We start from the raw sequence: 23,025 nt of genomic DNA, 5'->3' as shown, positions 1-23,025 counted from the left end.
TCCTAAAGGGGATAGTTGATAAGTTAGCTGGTAAGCAGACAGTTGTCAAAGTAGCATGTTCATTTTAAATCGTCCTGATTTTAAAAAATGTGTTGTACTTATTAAATGCATCTGTGATGTTGAGAAAAAGAATAATTGTTAAATGTATTATATATCATGTATATAGTTTGATTTTTTTCCCCCAATAAATTGTATTGTCTTTTTTGTAAGGATGAATTTGGGTTTAAAAGATAAGTCTATGAGACTGACCCATGTAATATATACTGAGATTCCATTTCCTTCTTGTATGCTTTTTTGCTTTCTCTAGAGTTAATAATGATTGCATATCTTCACTTGCTTGATTGCTTTTTAAAAAAATATTTGAATATTTTTCAAGCTTTTTGGCTGCTGAGCTGTTTCTTATTAAGCTGGTGACTTGACGACTGAACATAAGCAGTCTTGAGCATCTTTCCTTGTTTTCTAGTAGTGTCTAAGATAGTGTTCTGAATTAAATAGGTACTTTAATGATCCTTAGAGATCTGAGGTGATCTGAAACAGTTTTTTTTCTGAAGGAAAGGCTGCATTACTTTAATGGTTAAATTAGATTAATTGTAGGTTTCTAAACTTGAGTCCAAGTGAAGTGTGTGGATTCGAGTTGTATGGTGTACTAAAGAGTTAAGAATTTTCAGATCTTTAAGTGACCATATTTTTTCCTCTGTGGTTAGAATATAGTTACACTATAGTTTTTAATTAATTGATACCTTTAACTTTTGATCCTGTTGAGGGTATAGTTTTGGTTTGGTGCCATTTGGAAGCAAGAGTTAGACATCATTCCTGGAAGTCTTTTTTTAGACTTGACTCTGAGTGTATTTCTTCCTTCAGTGTAAAAGAATAATTGTACCAAGTACATCATTTATATTGAAGTTCTATATTGTTTAAACAGTTAACTTTTGTTTTTATCTACCACTGTTCCTTTTGACTATTGGAGTAACCAATTGGAGTAAGTCTTATGGATATGGTAACTAAGGGAAACATGTATTATAAGTGCAAGATATAGTTGACATAAAACATTGTGTAGGTTTAAGGTATGCACTGTGTTTATTTGGCACACATATTACAAAGTGATCATGGAGTTAACTTTCTTCCAAGTATATAATACAGTATCATTAATAATAACCACTGTGGTGTTCTTTACCTCCCAAGATCTTACTAGTATTATGACTAGAAGTTTGTATCCTTTGACTAACATCTCCATATTCTACAGCCCCCAGGCCATAGTAACCTTTACTATTTCTTTCTCTGAGTTGGGCTTTTTTTACATTCCACATAAAGGTGAGATCATGGAGTATTTGTCTTTTCTTTGTCTGACTTCTTTTTCTTAACATTATGTCCTCAGGATCTATCCTTGTTTTGCAAATAGTGGGATTTCCCCCTTCTCATGCCTGAAAAACATCCATATATGTGCCACCCCTTCTTTATCCATTCATCCAACGAGGGACACTTTGATTGTTTCCATATCTTGGCTGTTGTGAGTAATGCTGCCAGGAACATGGGAATGCAATTCCAAGATCCTGTTTGCATTTTCTTTGGATATATATACCCAGAAGTGGGGATTGCTGGATCATATGATAGTGCTATTTGTAATTTTTGAGAAGCCTCCATACAGTTTTCCTTAGTGGCTGTACCAATTTATATTTGTACCATTTATATTTGAAAAGGAATACAAGGTTTTCCTTTTCTTCAAATCCTAGCTCTTATCTTTCTGAAGATAGCCTTTCTAAAAGATATGAGATGATATCTCTGTGGTTTTGATTTGCATTTCCCTGATGGTTAGTGATTTTAAGCACCATTTTTGGTCTCTGTTGACTATATGTCCTCCTTGGAAAAATGTTACTCGGTTCCTCTGCTTAAAAAAAGTTTTTTTTTTCTGTTGAGTTGTAGGAGTTCCTTATATATTTTGGAGAGTAACCTCTATCAGATAAATGTTTGCAAATATTTTCTCCCATTCCATGTGTTGCCTTTTTCATCTTGCTGATGATTTTGTAGATGGCTTTGATAAGTATGGATTTTAACAATATTAATTCTTCCTATTTATGACCCTGGGATATCTTTCCATTTGTGTCTGTACAGTTTATTTCATCAAAGTGTTGTGGTTTTCAGTATAAAAATCTTTCACCTCCTTAGTTAAATTTATTCCTATGTATTGTTCTTGAATGATATTTTAAAGAGGATTGTCTTTACATATTTTTTATTTTGTTATTAGTGTGTAGAAATGCAACTGATTTCTGTGTGATTATGTATCCTGCAACTTTACTGAATCCATTAATTAGTTCTAAAAGTTTTTTAGTGGCGTCTTGAAGATTTTCCATGTATGAGATCATTTTATACGCAAAAACAGTTTTGCAGCCTTCTTTCCAATTTAGATGCGTTTTATTTTTTATTTTTTTCTTGCTTGATTGCTCTGGCTAGGACTTGGCAGTAGTATGTCAAAAGGAGTGATAAGTGGGCACCCTTCTTTCTTCCTTATTTTAGAGGAAAAACTTTCTACCTTTCACCATTGAATATGTGAAATGTAGACTTGACAAATACGGCCTTTATTATGTGGAAGTATCCATTTGAGCATTTTTATCATGAGAAGATGTTACATTTTTGTCAAAAGCTTTTTCTACATCTGTTGATGATCATCTGATTTTAATCCAGCTTTCACATCAGAATAATACTGGCCTCATAAAATGGAAACTAACATTTATTGAATCTATTAAACATGCTCTTTCAGTTAATCTTCAACTATGTTGGATAGGTGTTTTATATACAGTTGTGTTTTGTGTTCCTCATATGTAAAATGTGGAAGGTAGGTTCTATCTCATAGAATTTCTTTTAGGATTAAATATGAATGCATGCAAAAGAACCTGTAACAGCACCTTGAATATATAGGATATATACTTGCTAGCAATTATCATTATACTGTTACTGTTTTTATTTTTGTTGTTGTAATAGTTAGGAAGTGAGGTTCAGTAATTCCCTCTAGTTGTGACAGTAAATAATAGAACTACAGTGTGAACTAACTACAAACCCATTTACTGTCTTCCCTCTCATCTTCCCATGATGCTCTCTACCAAGATCAATGATTGGTCCAGGGGTAGCAACACTAGCCTTCTGCTATTCAGTCCAGTCTTGTTCTGGGCTCCTGCCAGGATCACATGTTGCCTTCCTAAAAGCAAGATGCTGTACTTCCTTCTCCCCCCGTACATTAAAGATATTTTCATATTTTTTTGTAATTCACTAGCAATTGGAACATGAGGATCTAAAATAAAATAATAATATCCCCAAATAAATTTTGGGGGGCTGGTTAGGATTTTTCTTTTTAAAATTTAGTTTGACATTTTGAGTGGTATATCTGGAGAATGACTTGACTCTCCAGTACTACTTTGTTGTGTATTAACAGTGTGTCACTGTGACTGGTCATTGAATATGTTTGTTAAGAGAACTTTCTGTGTGGTTCGGAGAAAATCATTCTGTATTTATAAATAGGAAAACTCAGTTACCCTTTTTGTATCTCAGCTTTGGATTTGAATAGCTTTATTCATTTCCTAATAACATTCGTGTAAGTTCTCCCATTAATCAACATTTTTAAGGTATTTAGGATATACTCAAACCACAATCACCATTTACCAAAATATGTGTCTTATGAAGGTAAAATGTCATTAAAGTATAGGAGATATTGGGTTGAATAAAGTTACAAATAAATCTTTCTTTATTGAATAATCTTTGAGAATTTTTTATGTGCATTGTAAAACTCCGATCAGGATAATAGAGTATATGGCCTTTTATGAAACTTAACACAGTAACTTTGTCCCTCCTCTTTTATGTGTTTTAAAAGCATACCTTGAGGGGGTCCCTGTGGCTCAGCGGTTTAGCGCCTGCCTTCGGCCCAGGGAGTGATCCTGGAGACCCGGGATTGAGTCCCACATCAGCCTCCCTGCATGGAGCCTGCTTCTCCCTCTGCCTGTGTCTCTGCCTCTCTCTCTCTATGTCTCTCATGAATAAATAAATAAAATCTTAAAAAAAAAAACATACTTTGAAAGCTCCATTTGACTACAAACACTTTGAAATGATTTTAGGTTGATTTTCAACTCCGTTGGGCATTCAGGACAAATGACTAGGCAGTGGATACACAGAATGTACTGAGCAGAGAGCCTCTAGAAGTTAGCACATGGATTGTGAATCATGTACAAGGCCCTGTAGAACACTTGTTCTCAGACTTCTTAGTTTCAGGGTCCTTTATACCCCTATTAAATAAGATTTACTTATTTCTACTATCAGAGAGGGTGTGGGGGGAGAGGAGGAAGGAGAGAACCCTCAAGCCCACTCCTACTAAGCTCAGAGCCTGACTCAGGACTGCATCCCACCACCCTGAGATTGTGACCTGAGCTGAAATCAAGAGTAGGATGCTCAACTGACAGCCACTCAGGGGCCCCTTGGGTCCTTAATATACTTAGAAATTGAAGCCCAAAGAGCTTTTGGATTATAGCTATTGATGTTTATTTACTGCATTAGAAATTAAAACAATATTTTGCAGTATGTATTAATTCATCTAAAAGTAATTTGTTTCATGTAAACCTAAGTAACCTTTTTTTTTTAAAATAAAATATTTTTCTACAAGAAAAGATTCTTATGAGAAGAGTGACATTGCTTTGTGCTTTTCAGATTTTGATGTTTGGCCTAAAATAATAGCTGAAATCTCCTATCTGCTTCTGTATTCAATCTCAGTTGATTGTATCACACCAGGTATCCTCTGGAAAGGTCCACCGTACACTCATGAGAGAGTGAGAGTGTAAAGGCAAATGAAACCTTAAATGACTATGAAAATAATTACGACTTGGCTGATCTTGTGAGAGGGATCATAGGGAGCTATTGGTCTCTAGTGCACACTTTTACAAACCGCTGCTGGAGTAAATACAAGTGTTAACTAGGCTACTTCCTAAGAGCTTATACTTTGAATTTGGATCATGTAGATTGGAATTCCAGCTGCCCTTCTAGACATTAACATTCCCTGTTTCCTAATTTAAGTGGAGTTACTAATAGGACCTATCTTATAAGATTGTTAGAATTAAATAAAATTGGGGCACTTGGGTGGCTCAGTGGTTGAGTGTCTAGAGGCCTTTGGCTCAGGTCATGATCCTGGGGTCCTGGGATCGAGTCCCACATTGGGCTCCCTGCATGGAGCCTGCTTCTCCCTCTGCCTGTGTTTCTGCCTGTCTCTGTCTCTCATGAATAAATAAATAAAATCTTAAAAAAATAAAATTGTACATGTAAAAATGGTATAATAAGTACTCTAAATAAATTGCTGCTGTTCATTATTTCAAAATTTTTGTCCTGTTGTGTCACTTTTGCTCACAATTTTCCTTTGGCTTCCCAACTCATTTGAGGTGAAAGCCAGAGGCTTTATTTACAGTGGTTTACAAAGTTTTTTTTCATGATCTGACTTATAGTTACCTCGGTGCTAATATACTTGTTTTCACCTCAAATGCCCCTCCTTACCATGCAAATACTGGTTTTCTTACTGTTCATCAAACACCAGTCATATCCTTTCTTAGGGCTTTTGTACAAGATTTTTTTTTCTCCAGTTAACGTTTACTTCTTCAGATATTGGCATGTTCTGACTTCTATTTCTATCAGGGTTTTGTTTTAATGGCACCTCAGTGAAATATTTTTTTCATTTAGCCCATATATACACACACACACACACACACACACACACACACACACACACACACACTTCTGTCCTTCTGTCTCCCTTCTCTGCTTTATCTATTTATTTTTCTGTAGGAGCTTCTGTTTTCTAACATACTTTATTCACTTGTTTGCCTGTCTTCCATTAGAATCTAAGTTGTATTAGAGATAGGTGGGGTTTTTGTTTATTTTAGCCTAACTTGTTCACTACTGTCTCTTCAATAACCTAGAATATGCTTAGTGTGTTTTGGGAGGGCGGGGGCATAAGCTAGTGTGGGGAGGGACAGAGGGAGAGGGAAGGAGCGAATCCCAAGCAGGTTCTGTGCCTAGCATGGAGCCCGATGAGGGGCTCAATCTCATGACTCTAAGATCATAACCTGAGTTGAAATTAAAAGTCTGATGCTTAACCATCTGAGCCACCCAGGCACCCCTGCTTGGTGCATATTTAAGTGCTGTAAAAATATTTTTGTTTGACTCATTATTACTACTCCAAAGATGAAGGAATAATCTCTGCTTCTCTGAAATGTGTGGTCTTAGTATAATAGTGCCTCTGAAATAAAATGAACATGTTGTAAAGCATTTAGCTTGGCCTTTTGGCGATGTAGCAGTACTCATTAATTGATAGTTGTTGTTGAAGGGTAAGCAAAGAGAGAACAGTGTTAGAAATTTCAGAAAGAAATGACCTGAATAAAAGAAAAACTGCATTTATATCTCAGGAACTAGGGTAGATACTCTTTAGGGGAATATTGAAAAAGTAAGGTTGGAACTATTTTGTGGAGGCCAAGGCATTTAGGTTTTTCTGTAGGTAGTGAGTTATTGCATATTTTTAAGGCAAAGGTTTTGTGATGAAAGTGGTACTTTGGAAGATGAATCTAGTAGAAGTCCTTGAGGTTAATTGGAGATCCTTCTGGTGTAGGCTTAACTGAAAATTAAAACATTAGCAAATTTATAATAAATAATAAAACTTTTGCAAGATTATAAGTTATACTCAATTATTAATGAGCTCTGAAATTGTACGGTAGTATAAAATTATCATTTGATTACAGTTGTATATTTTGAAATATTTATGCAATTGCCAACTTTTAATGTGTATTTTTTCATTTTAAACTGAGAGCTTTGATTTAAAATAAACCAAGATGTTTATATTTGTAACTAACTTACTAAATATACTAATATAGGGCAAAGTATGTTTAGTCCAGCAAACATTGGTCAGCCACGAAAGACAACATTATCTCCTGCACAGCTGGATCCTTTTTATACTCAAGGAGATTCTCTGACTTCTGAAGATCACCTTGATGACACTTGGGTGACTGTGTTCGGGTAAGCTTTCTGAATAATTTACTCTTCCAAAAAAAAAAAAAAAAAGAAAAGAAAAAAAACCTTCTTCAACATTTATAATAAACATTATATTAAACATATCAAAAAAAATTGCACAGCAGATGGTTGTATACCCACCACCTGGCTTTTACAGTTAATTTTTTACTTACATTCATTTTATCTTCCATTAACTCATCTTTTTTTGTTGGTACATTTCAGAGTAAGTTGCACACATCACCAGTCATTTATCCTGACACTTCAGTATGCATATTATTATTTTTTAAAATTTTTGTTTATTTATTTAAAGAGGGAGGGGAAGGGCAGAAGGAGAGGGGGAAAGAGAATCTTAAGCAGGCTCCGTGCTGAGGATGGAGCCTGAAGTAGGGCTCGATCTCACAACCCTGAGGTCATGATCTGAGCTGAAATCAGGAGTCAGACACTTAACTGAGTTACCCAGGTACCCCTCTGAACAAGTGTTCAGTATTTGTGTTTATCTGTTTGCCACTTCTCATATTCTTTTCTCTTAAGCCTATTGGATAATGGAATAGTATTGCATCTTTAGACTTTAGGAGTTCCTTTCTTTGTAGTGGTTATTTCTCTGCTTATATTGGACTTAACCAGTTTGGAACTAAAATCGAATTTCGTATGTGTGTGTATATGTATACATACATATACATACATACTGTATCCCAAGGTTGGTACTTAATAGTCACAGGATATTGAGTATTAATAGAAATTGTAGGGCGGGGGGTGGGGGTGAATGGGTGGCGGGCACTGAGAGGGACACTTGACGGGATGAGCACTGGGTGTTATTCTGTATGTTGGTAAATTGAACACCAATAAAAATTAATTTATTAAAAAAGTAAAAAATAAAAAATAAGAAATAAATAAAAAAATAAAATTTCAAAAAAAAAAAATTGTACATGGCAGCCCTAGATGCATTTTGAATAGATTATTAGATTTAAAAAAAAGTACTTTATAGCTTTTGGAGATCACATTGCATCATTTACATAATGGAAAACCAAAGTAGTAGATTAAATGACTTATTCAGAGGTTTACATCTAGTTCTAGGTAAAGGGTCCGCAAAAAAACTTACGTCTTTGATTTTTAAGCTGTTATTGTTCATACCATACTACATAAGGTTGTTTCTGAAAGTGTGATGTGTCATACTGATACTGGATCTTACTATATTTAGTTTTGGGATAAGAAGTATAAAAATAACACATGAGCTTTTTTTTTTTTAATTTTTATTTATTTATGATAGTCACAGAGAGAGAGAGAGAGAGAGGCGCAGAGACATAGGCAGAGGGAGAAGCAGGCTCCATGCACCGGGAGCCCGATGTGGGATTCGATCCTGGGTCTCCAGGATCGCGCCCTGGGCCAAAGGCAGGCACCAAACCGCTGCGCCACCCAGGGATCCCAACACATGAGCTTCTTGAACAATACACAGTAAATGTTTGTGGACTTTATATGTTCAATTTATTTAAAATTTAAAAATTCAAAGGAATTATAAGAATCTACAGTGAAAACTTGTCCTTCCCACTTTTGTCCTTTTTTCCCCACTTCCCAGCTGCAATTTTTCTTCTTCTTTTTTTTTTTGAGATTTTATTTATTCATAGAGACACAGAGAGAGAGAGAGGCAGAGACACAGGCAGAGGGAGAAGCAGGCTCCATGCAGAGAGCCTGATGTGGGACTCGATCCAGGGTCTCCAGGATCACACCCTGAGCTGCAGGTGGCGCTAAACCGCTGCGCCACCAGGGCTGCCCTACAATTTTTCTTCTAAGGCAATACTTGACACCTGTTCTGTGTGTAACCTACCAAAGATTCTTTGTTACTGATCCTGTTTAGGTGACAAATTAGGATTATTGCTTTCTCTTATTCTCCAGAAAGATCATGCTTAGCCCACAGCAATTGGATGGCCTCTTGATTTTTTTTTTCTATTTAAATTTTCATATTCTTTCATGGCATGGCTGTGTTTTTGAACTTGGACGTCCACCCTTAAGTCTGTTTTTGAGGCTCAGTATTAATGGTGTCTCTTTTAGATTCCTCAGTAAGTGGATAAATTACTTGAAGTTCTTCTGCTAGTCTTTTTCTTCATTTTTAAGATCAACACTTTCATACCTCTTAATTTTCTGTTGGTTTTATGTTTAGTAACCATATGAGTTTGATTGCAAGAACTGAAACATTTTCTTCTAAGGGATAAAATAATTTGATCATTTATAGGGTAGTATATCTAAAATATGTATGTTCTTTCTTTGATAATTTAACTTTTTCCTGTTGACTCAGGGCCATCATTCATTCATTCATTGTTTTAGGGTAGTTCTTTTACAGAATATTGGAATGTTTCCACTCAGAGTGGTCCTATGGTCTTAGAACTACATTTTATTTTTCAAATACTTCCTACTGCAACCATTATTTTTCTTTCATTTTTATTTTCTTCAGCTCTGGTTTATAGGCACTTGTTGCTTTTCTTTAAGGTTAGAAATCTTATAAAATTTGAGTCTTGAATGCAGTGAGTGTTTTACTCACATTTTAATATGTACACGTCTCATTTATTTTTGTGACTCCATTTTTTCCTTAGGTTTTTTTCCTTCTTTATTTTAAATTTTTAAATTTTTTATTTAAATTCAGTTAATTAACATATAATATATTATTAGTTTCAAAGGTAGAGGTCAGTGATTCATCAGTCTTATATAATACCTAGTGCTCTTTACATCATGTGGTCTCCTTAATGTCCATCACCCAGTTACTCCATTCCCCCACCCACCACTTCCAGCAACCCTCAGTTTGTTTGCTTGATTAAGGGTCTCTTATGGTTTGTCTCAAGTCCTCCCTAACTGAAGCTATTGGTTAAGAAAACTCCAGATTTTCAACTTAAAATAACTTTATTGTTTGGATTATAATAGTAATGTCTGATAAAATATTTAAACCATACAGAATTTTATAAAGGAGAAAATGAAAATCACAATTTTCTCAGATTTTGGCTATTAAAATCTTGGTAACCATCCTTTTAAATGTTTCTATACCATTGATACTTGGTACTGACTTTCATTTTTGTTTGAGAACTAAATTTCTGAATCTTCAGTTGGTGTTCAATGTGTAATAAGGACTATATAATTTAAAATTCGTTTCCTTTTAATAACCATAGTATACCTCAGTATTTCACACATACTCATATACACATGCTCACACACTCTTGCAAACTATATACAGAGCTGCAACTTCTTAGTTCTTTGGACATGGTAAGGCAGTGGGAGTGGAATTTTAGAGATTTCATAGATGGAATATAGGGATGGACAAGAATGGCTGAGTCAGAACTAATTTTAACATACTTGTTTTTGGGTGACGGGCAATGATAGATTTAGCTGACATGGGGGAAAACAACAATTAGGGGTTTCCTTAGTATTTTAGTCTCTTGGGACCGTATCTTAAAACACTTACAAGTATGTTAATTTGCATTTGTATTTGTTATGGAAGTTGACTATTTGGACAATTCTTTTTTCAGGTTTCCTCAAGCATCTGCTTCCTATATATTATTACAATTTGCACAATATGGGAATATCTTAAAACATGTGGTAAGGCTTACTTCTTTTCAGTTCAAGATTTAGTCTGAAAAAAAAAAAAGCTGTGAATTGAGGGAAACTTTGCTGCTGAATACCGTCTACTTTTTCCAAACTAAAGTTTTTCTTTCTTAAATTTTCACTGAATATATCTGTTGGAGTGTAGAAGGGTAGAAGTTGCATAGTAGTTGATAAAAAAGGGATAAAGAGAGAAGATAAGCAAGAGAATGAGAATTTTAGACTCCCACCCTTAAATAGTTCACAGTCTCTTTTAACAAAAATTATGGGAAATATTTATATTACTGTTTTCCAGTATGAGCTTGTTTTATTGGAGATAAAGGAAAAGAGAGAAGTTCCTGATGTACAGAGTTCTTAGGGCTTTTTTTTAACCTTATGTAGAACATTTTTGAAAAAGTGTCTTACCTTGCCTTACCTATAACAAGTTATGAATAACAAATCTTTTTTCTATTAGCAGGGATTGACTAACTCCTACAGAAAATTAGATTGATGAGTATAATTTTTATAAACTTAATAGTGTTAATAAAGCCTATTTATAAGAAACAAGTATCTTTTTGGGAATTAGTTTACTTTCAGAAAATATTTGCCACCTATTCTATTCTTTGTATTCTATTCTATTCTATTCTATTCTATTCTATTCTATTCTATTCTATTCTATTCTATTCTATTCTTCTATTTATTTATTTGAGAGAGAGAGCGCGTGTGCACGAGATGGGGAAGGAGCAGAGGGAGAGGGACAAGCAGACTCCTCGCTGAGTGTGGAGCCCCATATGGGGCTTGATCCCAGGACCCTGAGGTCATGACCTGAGCCAGAATTAAGAGTCATATGCTTATTAACTGACTGAACCACCCAGACACTCCAATATTTGCCAGATATTTTTGATAGTAGAGAATTGAGGGTTAGGTAGAAATTATTGAAATTGTTTAATAGGATTTTTTTTCAATCCTAGCCTATGGCTTATAATGGGGCATTAAATAAAAAGTAGAAGCAGAGGCTCCTGGGTGGCTCAGTGGTTGAGCATCTGCCTTTGGCTTAGGTCCTAATCCCGGGGTCCTGGGATGGAGCCACACATCAGGTTCCCTGCAGGGAGCCTGCTTCTCCCTCTGCTTATGTCTCTGCCTTTCTCACTGTGTCTGTCATGAATAAATAAATAAAATCTTAAAAAAAAAAAAGTGGAAGCAGATACATCTTTATATATTTGTATTTTCTAACAGAATTCATTTCTTAGATTTTATGTATCTTATGTTTTAAAAAACAACTTCATTCTTGGCAGATGTCTAACACAGGAAATTGGATGCATATTCGTTATCAATCTAAACTGCAGGCCCGGAAAGCCTTAAGCAAAGATGGGAGGATTTTTGGAGAGTCCATCATGATTGGTGTAAAACCATGTATAGATAAAGTAAGTTATTGCTGATGTTAGGAAAGTGGCTTAATCTATACGGAGAGCATGGGTCTAAGCATTGACGTTGATGGTTATGCCACTTGGCTGCACTATGCCCCTTTTTCTTGCTTTGTAAAATGTGATGGTGTTACTGTACTGTTTTCCTTTGGAAGCCAAAAATGTAGTCACAAGACTTTAGAATTTAGAAATAATCCATACTGGCCCTTAATTTTACAGATAAAGAGGCCAAGAGGACTTAAGTAACTTATCCAGAGTGTGTTTTTAAAGGTGAGACCTAGATTTTAGGTTTCTTAACTTCTCATTCTTTTGTGCAAAGCAACATCAAATTCCTTAAATACTTTAAAAGAATGCTGCTATTTCAGTAGAATGAAAGATTTCACTGGAATGGTTAAAAGGATTAAGTATTAAATGGCTGAAGCTTTTTTAGTTATGTAATTATTATATTGTGTTGTAACATGCTTATAGAGGAGAATCTGGGGTTCCTAGCTACTAAGTAACACTGGACTTTATTCCTCTCCTCACCCCAGGATTTCCCCAAAATTCTGCTTTTTCTTCCTTGTGTTTTTTCATAGTAGTTTGTTAGATTTTTGCTGTTGTGAGTCTCTAGTTGTTTTGATCAAGTATTGAAGTGGATTTTCTGGCCGAGCATTGTGTATCAAAAACTAGCTAAGAAGCATACATTGTTTTATCAAGGCTAAAATTATTTGAAAGGTTAATTAGATCAGAGAAAGGATGCCCCTTTTATTAAAGTTTTCTTTTTGGACAGCCCAGGTGGCTCAGTGGTTTAGCACCGCCTTCAGCCCAGGGCGTGATCCTGGAGACCCAGGATCCAGTCCCACGTCGGGCTCCCTGCATGGAGCCTGCTTCTCCCTCTGCCTGTGTCTCTGCCTCTTGCTCTCTGTGTGTCTCTCATGAATTAATAAAATCTTAAAATAAAAATAAAGTTTTCTTTTTAAGTAGGATGTAATAGTGGATGATAGATAACATGTTATGTTTATAAACAGAGAAGTTCTTTATCTTTATTTCTCCAGAGTGTTATGGAAAACAATGACAGATGTGCTTTATCATCTCCATCTCTAGCCTTTACACCACCAATCAAAACCTTAGGTACACCAACCCAACCTGGAAGTACTCCTAGGATTTCTACCATGAGACCTCTTGCTACAGCATACAAAGCTTCTACTAGTGACTATCAGGTATTTTAAGAATTGGATAAAAAAAAGATATACTTTATGTATTTATTTGTTAAAAGATATACTTTTAAAGGGTGAAATGCATAGCATGTTTAACTTTTTCGTTGGATTGATGGTTATTTAATTCTTACTGACGTGATTGCCTTGAAATACCTATAAACTTTGCATTCTTAAATTTCCTATTTTAAAAATTAGAATTATGGCCAATTGAAAACTTACGTTGAAACTTTGCCATTTTTTAAAACATTTTGAGAGTTTATTTTAATTTTTTCTAAGTTATATTTGTGTATATTAATGGTTTCTCTTGTGAATATCTCTGGCATGAGGGAATATTAAAAACTGTGTTAAAACTGATGACTAGGGATCCCTGGGTGGCTCAGCGGTTTAGCTCCCGCCTTTGGCCCAGGGTGTGATCCCAGAGTGCCGGGATCGAGTCCCATGTTGGGCTCCCTGTATGGAGCCTGCTTCTCCCTCTGTATATGTCTCTGCCTCTCTCTCTGTCTCTCATGAATAAATAAATAAAATCTTTAAAAAAAATTGATGACTAAATCTGATGGCATCACAAATAAAGAACCTCAGGTTAGAGTTATCAGAAAAACCACTGACTAGCTCCCATTTCAAAATTACTCATTTCAAAAAATTTAAAGGGAAAGTTCATGTATACGTTGAAGAATGATAAAAGTATTGTGACTTTCATTCAGGATGTGATATTATACCCTACTTAATTAACCAGGTTGAACTTGCCTAGCCACAGACATGGTTCTTGAAACAGCAAATAAAAGTTTTTACCCTATGCTTTAGTAAGACAGTTAGTGACGATTTAATCTTTGGATTTCCCTTGATATTTGGAGATTAGGACTGTTTTTTTTTTCCTTAAGGTTTTTCTTTTAAGCCAGTATTTTATTTTATTTTTTTATTTTCCAAGTAGGCTCCATACCCATTGTGGGGCTTGAACTCACAACTGAGATCAAGAGTCACAAGTTCTACTGACTGAGCCAGCCAGGCGCCCCTAAACCATTATTTTAAAATCCTCATCTCCGGGAGTGCCTGGATGACTCAGTTGGATAAGCGTCCAACTCTTGATCTCAGCTTAGGGTCATGAGTTCAGGCTCCACATTGGGCTCTGTGATGGGTGTATAGGCTATTAAAAAGAAAATCTTGTAGCTTTTGTGTGTTTGTTCAGTTTCCTGATATAAGGAACAGATATAATTTGTCTTGCCAAAGGAATAAGATTTTGTCCTTCCTTTAAAGCAAAGGATGTTCTGACTAAATCCAGATATTAATAATTAAATATACAATTCAGTACTACAAATGGATTTAACTGTTTGACTCTTTTAAATTAGCTTTTAAAGTCAAGAATTGATTATGATACTGAGGAAACTATAACCTAACAATTGTGTATGTTTTTTTGAATAGGTTATTTCTGACAGACAAACGCCAAAAAAAGATGAAAGCCTTGTATCCAAAGCAATGGAGTACATGTTCGGCTGGTAGTATAGTAAGAACCGAGAACTCACCTACCGTGGAGGAGGCTGCTACACTAAAACAGAGTTAGCAGAGTACCGCCAACTTCCTGTGGTTAGTTATATAACCACTCTTGGCGGTATTGGAAAGCTGGCTCATTAGAAGCCTTTTTCTTTAAGGATATAGCATATTTGTAGCTCGCACTTTAAAAGATGCTTGAGACACGTTTTAAAGAAAAAAAAATCCCTGTAAATAGGATTTGGTGCTTTCTGTGATAATTGCATGCTTAAGCACAAAAAACTCAGCATTGATTACTGTAAAATATCTAATTGAATTTGTCGTGAGGCTTTGTAGTCTTCAGGAGTTAGTGGGCTGAATTTCATGAAGGGTAACTTGTACAGCTCCTTCTGACAAGACACAAAGATTATACTTAACAATTTGAATTATGATCTTTTAATTTAATATTTTAATTATCTTGTTTATATATGTCCTATCGTGGATTGTCATCCTTCAGTATTCTAAAACCAAAACAGTCTTTTTAAAAACCTACTAAAGTTTCTTGATAATAAACTTTGTCAATTATATATATTGAACCATTTTTGTAAGTGACTTATTAACTATTTAAAAAAAGTTGAAGTGTTGAAGGGAGACCAGCAGGACTCCTTGCTGAGTGGGGAGCCAGATGAGGGGCTTAGTCCCAGGACCCTGAGGTCATGACCTGAGGTAAATCAAGAGTACTTGTTTGCTGTATCTGAGTAGCTTACTTGCCTTTGTATCCGTTACATTATTTACTTAAAAAGAGCCAGGAAAGATGTAAATATATCAAATGAACACATTGTATGACTTAAACTTACAGGGTGTTACATGTCAATTACATCTCAATTAAAAAAAAAAAAAAAACACTACAAAAACCAAAATGAACAAAAAGAGCCAGGAAAATCAGAAAGCAAAGTGCCGTATTTTTCAATACTACAGAATACTACAGAAGTGGAAACTGAGAAAGCTAGAAAAGTTACTCTGCAATTTCAGAGAAGCTGATTTCATACAAAAATAAGTAACATAAAACTGTAGTCATGCAAAGTTGTTTTAAAAAATGGATGATAAGGAGCAAAATATCCTAAAAACATTGAACACCAGACAGACATTCCCATAGTAGATCTGAACTATGACCTATTATTTAAAAATGACTTCTAAGATGTTTTGAAAGTGATACAGAGTATGAATATCAATCAGAATTTCAAAAACTTGGGAAAGTACTAGAAATAAAAGGAAAAATAATTTAGAAATGAAGACTAAACTAGGATAAACACAAAAGCAGATAAACAGCAGATAATGTCTTATGGGAAATAGAATGTCAAAGTAGGATGGCTTTAGAAATCCGGAAAGGGGATCCCCGGGTGGCTCAGTGGTTGAGCGTCTGCCTTCAGCCCAGGCCGTGACCCTGGGGTCCTGGGATTGAGTCCACGTCGGGCTCCCTGCATGGAGCCTGCTTCTTCCTCTGCCTGTGTCTCTGCCTGTCTCTCTCTGTCTCTCATGAATAAATAAAATCTTTAAAAAAAAAAAAAAAAGAAAAATCAGGAAAGATGTAAAAAGGATTCACGAGAAAATGACAAACTTTAGAGCCTAAATAGAACGAATTATATGAGGAGTACTTTTTTTTTTTTTAAGATTTTATTTGACAGAAACACAAGCATGGGGGTGCGGGGGTGTGTGGCAGGTGGCGAGATAGGGAAAAGCAGGCTCCCCGCTAAGCAGAAGGCTGGAGGTGGGGCTCAATCCCAGGACCCTGGGATAAGGACCTGAGCCCAAGGCAGATGCTGAATTTGGTCTCTCCTAGGGAGGTGTACTTGGCTAAAAAAAAGAATTTCAAAAAAACTTGGAGCTATGTATTGAAAGAACACCCTGCCTACCTGAGAATGTTCTCTCATATAAAAACTTTGGGTTTGGGTATCTAGATAAAAACAGCAAGCGACTTAGAAGCAGCACTGTGCCAGGTGAAAATAATACATTTAAGATACTTGGGAAAAATGTGAACAAAATATTTTATTTCTAACAAAAGTGATTTTGAAGCATAAAAATTACTTCTCAGGTGTCAGCTTGCAGGAGTTTAGGAAACATGTTTTCCTTGAGCGCTTCCTGGGAAATGGACCAGAGAATGTGCTCAGACGAGTTGAATTACTGGGAAGCTGTTGACACAAAGTCTACGGTGAGCATTGAATTTGACATCACGTCGCCACCAGAGTGCTGACCAGCGTCATTGCTTGAAGCTCAGCCCACTGGGTGGATCTTCCCTCTCTGCCGTCTTTCTCGACCACTCGAACACGGCAGCAGTCCGTGTTCGGCGTACAGAAACTCATCCCTCCGTGAATGAAACTTGTATTTTTTCTCCTGTTAGCTGATGGTAGTGAACTCTGGCTAAGTCATAGACTGTGAACAGAGGGAGAGGCGTCAGTATCTTGGGGGTACGTGATGTAGGGTTCTGGGCCACCATTTCATGAGACTTCAGAGCCTGTGGGCCTGCTTGGCCCCCGTGCTGCATGTGTTGGGGGTTATTGCCGCCACGCTGGCCGGGCTGGAGGCCAGCAGATCTGGCCACACTGAGCTGATGGGCCACCCTGGTCACGCGACTGTGCTGTGTGATTGATGCTTTGGCACTAAGACGTGTCGGGTGCCCCACTAAAATCTTCTGGGTCCCCTATGGGATAGGTTGAAGTGTTTTCCCATCTATTTTGTTTAGTCTCAAAAATCCAGCAGCCTACCACATGCTTCATCTCTTGTAGTGGGTGGGAGGAACGAGGTACAACAATTTGTCCTTGGGAGAGAGATGTCTCAGGATGTCCTGCTGTAGGGCTTCAGAACCGCACCCATGTGGTAAAGCTGGACTTCTGTGCTTTACCTCCCACCCCCGGCACCCACCTGCCTTTCCAGGATGCCTGAGTATGTGCCACTTACTTTTTAAGGAACATGAGGCCATCAATGCACGGTATTTGAATGATCGAGTTCCCTGGTTACATACTGTGATTTGCCCACTGACGGGCCATTTTTCAGGAGCCGTGAGAACGTTGGGGTTCATTAGGTCACCTATGACCTTGTATCTAACAGGCCTTAAAATTCCTGGGGGATTCTCTTCAGTGCGCTCTGAGCAATGAGGAAGCCTTGGGGGAACTGCTACTGGATGTCCTCGCTGGGGCCCTGAAAATTTCACAATTCTAAGTCGTTTCCTGTTTCTTCTGGGTCTAAGAATTGACTCCTATTGGGAAAGTAGGGCTGGAGGGCAGCTGGCCTCAGGCTTGGTGCGTATCTGCTTTTGATCTTTTTAAATTGTCTGTAAAGCAAAACCTCTTTTTAGTTTCCCTTCTTTTTAAAAAGCATTTTAATCACCAAATAAGACATGAATACAGAAAATGAAAATGCAGCTGAATGGAATATGAGGTGAGTAATCATGTGACCACCACTCCTGAAGGAACAATTGCACCTGCAGTTTCCCTGTGCCCCAGTCCAACCTCCACCCTCGCCTTCCCCACAAAATTAAACACTATTCTAACTAAATTGTTCAGTGGTCCGGGTAGGCTTTCCAAGAGTTGAGATTTCTCCTTGGATGTAGTAAGCTGCTGTAAGTTAAAATTCTTAAGTTGGAAGATTTCTGAATGCTAAAGCAGCCAAAGCTTGAGTGCTGTAACTCAGAGACCCAGTTTTGGAAATTAACTGCAGGTCAGGAAATGAATCCGTATTTTAACTTAAAAATTTAAGTAGGTCATGATTTGATGTGAAAATAATCCATCTGACATCATTTTCTTTCTTTTTCTTTTTTTTTTTTTGACATCATTTTCAATAGCTGACAAAATGGACCTAGTACTTCCTTTCCTGACTTGGGGTGTTTACTTACCGTCCGTGAATGTTGATAGTGTGTGCGGCCCACGTTCCTGTGCTGCTAACTGGTTAGTGAGAAAGTAGTGGCTAAGTTACTGGAATTTTAGAATTTGCTTTTGACAATAATTAAGAGCGTGGATTTTGGAGCGACACTTAAAATCCTGTGTCTACTAAGCTACAGGACCTTGGACAAGTTACATCTCTGTGCCTCCGCATCCTCATCAGCAAATGGTAATAATGTCAGTGTCTTTCTCACGGGGTCGTTCGGACTAAACGGATACGGTGTGAGTCGTTTAGGTCGACGCCTGTCGTGTAGTAAGGACCCGTTGAACATTAACCATCATGGAGTAGTTAGCAAGGTCAGTCAATCCGCCTGCTAACTAGTCTCAAAAAAAAAAAAAATGAGTATGTGGAAGATTAAGGATGCCTTCAGATTTGACATTCCCCCCCGCCCCCCCGAGAGGCAGGGTCTTTGTCTCCTGTGCAGGTGTTGGGTTCACGGGGTAGGGGGTGATGTCCACCGGCCCCCAGACTGGCCTGTGCAGGACCAGCTTGTACCTGGGGCTCCAAGGCCCTGATTTGCCACAAGGGGAGGGGAGGCCGCCCCACGTCTCCCAGCAGCTCCCTGCCGGCACCGCGTTGGGAGAGCCGCTTGCGCCCCATGGGCCCAGCCTCTTCCTTCCTGAGCTCACAACCTTGGGAGACACAGTGATGTGGGTGCTGTAAACCCAATTTTAGGGAGACAGGTTACACAGCAACTGGAACAGGGTGAGCCCGCAGAGCGCATGTCCTACCCCGGTGGCTCGGCAAGCTCTGGGCTCACGTCAGGCTCTCAGGGTCACGGGAGGGCGCCCTCCACGGTCCCACATGGTGGGGCTCTGGGCTCAGTGGGGGTCTGCTGCAGATCCCCCCTCTCTTCCCCCCCGCCCCTGTCCTGTTGTGTGTGCCTGCGCTTGCTTGCTCACACACACACACACACCCTCACACACACACACGTGAAATCTTGAAAAAAAAAATAATAAACACTCCCTAAGATCACATGGATCCATACTTTGAGGAATAGGACAGCAACCGGATGCTTCACGGGGCAGTGCCGTGGAGGCCTAGTGCGGTTTCTTTCGTATTTAGGTCATTTGGCTTCAGTTGCTTGGGATGCACTGTGGAGGTGTTTTATTTTTTTTATTTTATTTTATTTTTTTTTTTTAAATTTTTTTTTTTTAATTTTTATTTATTTATGATAGTCACAGAGAGAGAGAGAGAGAGGCAGAGACACAGGCAGAGGGAGAAGCAGGCTCCATGCACTGGGAGCCCGATGTGGGACTCGATCCCGGGTCTCCAGGATCGCGCCCTGGGCCAAAGGCAGGCGCCAAACCGCTGCGCCACCCAGGGATCCCTGTGGAGGTGTTTTAAATGAGTCTCCTGGGTTCCCAATGCAGCCCGAGAATCAACTACCTGGTAAAAGACCATTTAAAAAGAAAGTATTAAAAACAACGTAAGACCAAGGAAGTGAATGACTTGGACCTTTAAAGTCCTCTACACATTTGCAATGCACGAACACCTCAGGATAGGTGGCTGCGCGCAGTTGTTAGGGCGAATGTTCGAGCCTCACGCTCCGCCCAGCTCCTCCTGGGTCTTGTGCCAGCGAGCACTTAGCTAGGCCTTGTTAGCGCAGGAAGTTCTGGCAACTCAAAGGCCCAGGCTTCTATAGCCCGGGGCGCCCGGGCCCTTGTGCTGGGCTGGGAATGGGCCTCTCCAGTCATAAGTGACCTACCGGGTTATTTCTTGGCCAATCTGGAAGACCTTTTTTTTTTTTTTTTTCATGAATTCAGTCTGTCTCTCTCACATTTCTTTTATAAGCACCTGCTAATTCTTGCAGAAACAGGTTTTGAAGTGGAACTTCAATAGATTTTCTATTGTTGACAATAATGTTCTGTTCCAAGTGCCTTAGACACATTTCACTCAAACTAGAGGTACCTCCATCTTGTGGAGACGGGCAGAAGTGCCCGAAGTGAAGTTGTACAGTAAAAACAAGCTGGAAAGTCTGAGATGAAAAGTAATTGCTACATTTACGCTTTTCGAAATATTGACAACTTTCTTTGTTCCTATCTGCCCTTTTTTGAGCCTTTGGTGTCTTCTTGCACATATTTACTATTATCATAAAAGATCAAAAATATTTTTTGGAGGGAATGAATAGGTATAAATAGGTTGTTTCTCAGAGTTTTCTTTTGAGCCAGAATAAAAGGAATATTGATGAATCGAAACATAGAAACACTGAGTTAGGTCATTGATTTAAAAAGAAGTCAGTATCAAGGAGATCTAACTCTGTATTTCAAGCAGCTAAACTACGGTTTGTATGACCTGCAAAAGTACACAGTACCTGTAATCCTAGCAGTATTTGGAAAAGTTCTTTCAACAACCAATTGAAGTAAATATAGTTGAGCTCTTAACACGCGCTAGAGCCTTGGGGTTACATCAGAGGAATACAGGTGGGTATCCACTCCCGTGGAGCTAATGTTCCAGCAGGAAGACCACAGGGTATAATCATGGTGAGTAAGTCACAGGGCACATTCAAGGGTCGTAGCTGCTATGGGGACAAAGTGATCAGAAGTACTGGGGTGTTAAATAGCCCTCCTAGTAGGTAGGCCTCCTCGACAAGCTGAGATCTGGGCAGATGTGAAGGGGATGAGGTTGTGAGGGTGGAGTTTGTGGAAGAATGATCCAGGCAGAGGGAACAGCAAGAACAAAGGCAGGAGTGTGCCTGGCACCTCAAGGAACAGCACAGGAAGCTGGAGTTGAGTGAGCCAGGAGAGGAGTGGTAGGAAAACAGATGAGGTGATGTGGCTCAGGTCACATCGGGTCTTCTAGACCTTAAAAAAGATCTTGAACTTTTGTTCTTGGTGGTGGGTGTATAATGGCCCCCAAAGATGCCAGTATCCTGATCCCCAGGACATGTGAATATGTTGTAGGACACGGCAAAGGGAGCAAAGGGAGCCGAGCAGATATGATTAAGGGCGTGGCCCTTGGCAGCAGGTGCATGAAAAGGTGCTCACCGTCCCTCACCAGAAAAATGCAAATCAAAACCACAATGAGATACCACCTCACACCTGCTGGATAACTATTCTCAAAACCACAAGAAATAGCAAGCATTGGCGAGGATGCGGAGAAGAAAGAAACCCTTAAGTACTGTTGGTGGGAATATAAGTGGAGGCAGCTGCTGTGGAAAAGAGTGGAGTTCCCTTGTAAAGTCAAAAGTACAACCATCTCGTGATCCAGTAATACTATTTCTGGGTATTTACTCAAAGAAAACAAAGACACTAACTCAAAGAGATGTGCGCACTCCCATGTTCACTGCTGCCTAATTTACCATAGCCAAGATTTGGAAACGACGGTAAGTGTCCACCACTGGATCAGTGGATCCAAAAAATGTAGTGTGTGTACACAACAGAGTATCACTGAGCCGTGATAGAATGCAGTCCTGCCACTTGCAGCAACACGGATGAACCTTGTGGGCGTTGTGCTCCATGACGTGAGTCCCGCAGAGAAAGACTAACACCGTATGATCTCATATTTGGAACCTAAGCAAAGACCAACAGAGGAACAACAAAACCACCACAAATCCATCTTCGTAGATAACGGAGAAGGGATTGGTGGTTGCCAGAGGACAGGTGTGTGGGGGGTGGTAGGATGGGTGAAGGGGGTCACAGTACTAACTTCCAGTCTTAAATAAGGCGTGGGATGGAACGTACACCACGGGGCCTGTAGCTAATGACACTGATATGCATTTGAAAGTTGCCGAGAGTAGATCTTAAACATTCTCCTAAGGAAACTGGGGGGTGTCCGGGCAGCTCAGTCGGTTCAACACTGGACTCTTGATTTCAGCTCAGGCCGTGGTCTCAGGGTCGTGGGATTGAACCCCAGGGAGGGCTCTGCGCTCCGCACCGAGTCTGCATGAGGTTCTCGCTCTAACCTGACCCTCTGGCCCTCCCCCCGCTCGCACACGCACTCTCTCTAAACAAATAAAAATCATATAGAAAAATTCGTGACTATTGATCATTTCTTAATACACTCAAACATCGAATCCTGTTGGGAACTTAAAACTAGGATGTTAATTGCACCTCAATTTAAACAGAAAAGCTCAAAACAAGCAAACGTTAAAAGGGTATGGCCTCCAGGTGGGCAGGGTATCGGGTTATCTAGGTGGGGCCTGTCTAATCCTAGGAGCCCTTGAGCTTGGAGGAGGCTTTCCACCCCCTGAACTATGGACGGTGTCTTGGATGAAGGGAGCCCTTAGTGGACAGTGGCGGAGCGGGGGAGGAGGTTGGGGACCTTGAGGGGACCTCGAGGGGACATCGAGGAAGCAGCCTCTCCCAAGCAGCCTCCCTGTTGACCTCTTCATTTTGGGGAGACTCTAAGTGGGGGCTCTTTTCAGCTCTCCAGACTTCAGGCCTCCAGGAGTTGCAAGATAATAAATGTTGCCCTGTTTG

At 38.8% G+C, this 23,025-nt stretch overlaps 1 protein-coding gene across 2 annotated transcripts in view; it reads left to right on the top strand.

Moving 5' to 3' along the window:
• The window catches only part of NUP35 (nucleoporin 35), a 35,239-nt gene extending 19,963 nt beyond the window's left edge, over positions 1–15,276 (top strand). For both annotated transcript variants that reach the window (XM_055308292.1, XM_055308293.1), the window contains 5 exons: positions 6,891–7,032; positions 10,536–10,605; positions 11,883–12,011; positions 13,046–13,210; positions 14,624–15,276. In XM_055308292.1, the coding sequence (XP_055164267.1) occupies positions 6,891–7,032; positions 10,536–10,605; positions 11,883–12,011; positions 13,046–13,210; positions 14,624–14,701 (584 nt within the window). In that variant the 3' untranslated portion in view covers positions 14,702–15,276. The remainder of the gene's footprint in view (positions 1–6,890; positions 7,033–10,535; positions 10,606–11,882; positions 12,012–13,045; positions 13,211–14,623) is intronic.
• The last annotated feature ends 7,749 nt before the right edge of the window (positions 15,277–23,025 follow it).

The sequence above is a fragment of the Nyctereutes procyonoides genome, unplaced genomic scaffold (assembly GCF_905146905.1).
Source record: "Nyctereutes procyonoides isolate TBG_1078 unplaced genomic scaffold, NYPRO_anot_genome, whole genome shotgun sequence".
Classification (NCBI taxonomy): domain Eukaryota; kingdom Metazoa; phylum Chordata; class Mammalia; order Carnivora; family Canidae; genus Nyctereutes; species Nyctereutes procyonoides.
This window is presented reverse-complemented; position numbering and strand designations above follow the sequence as displayed.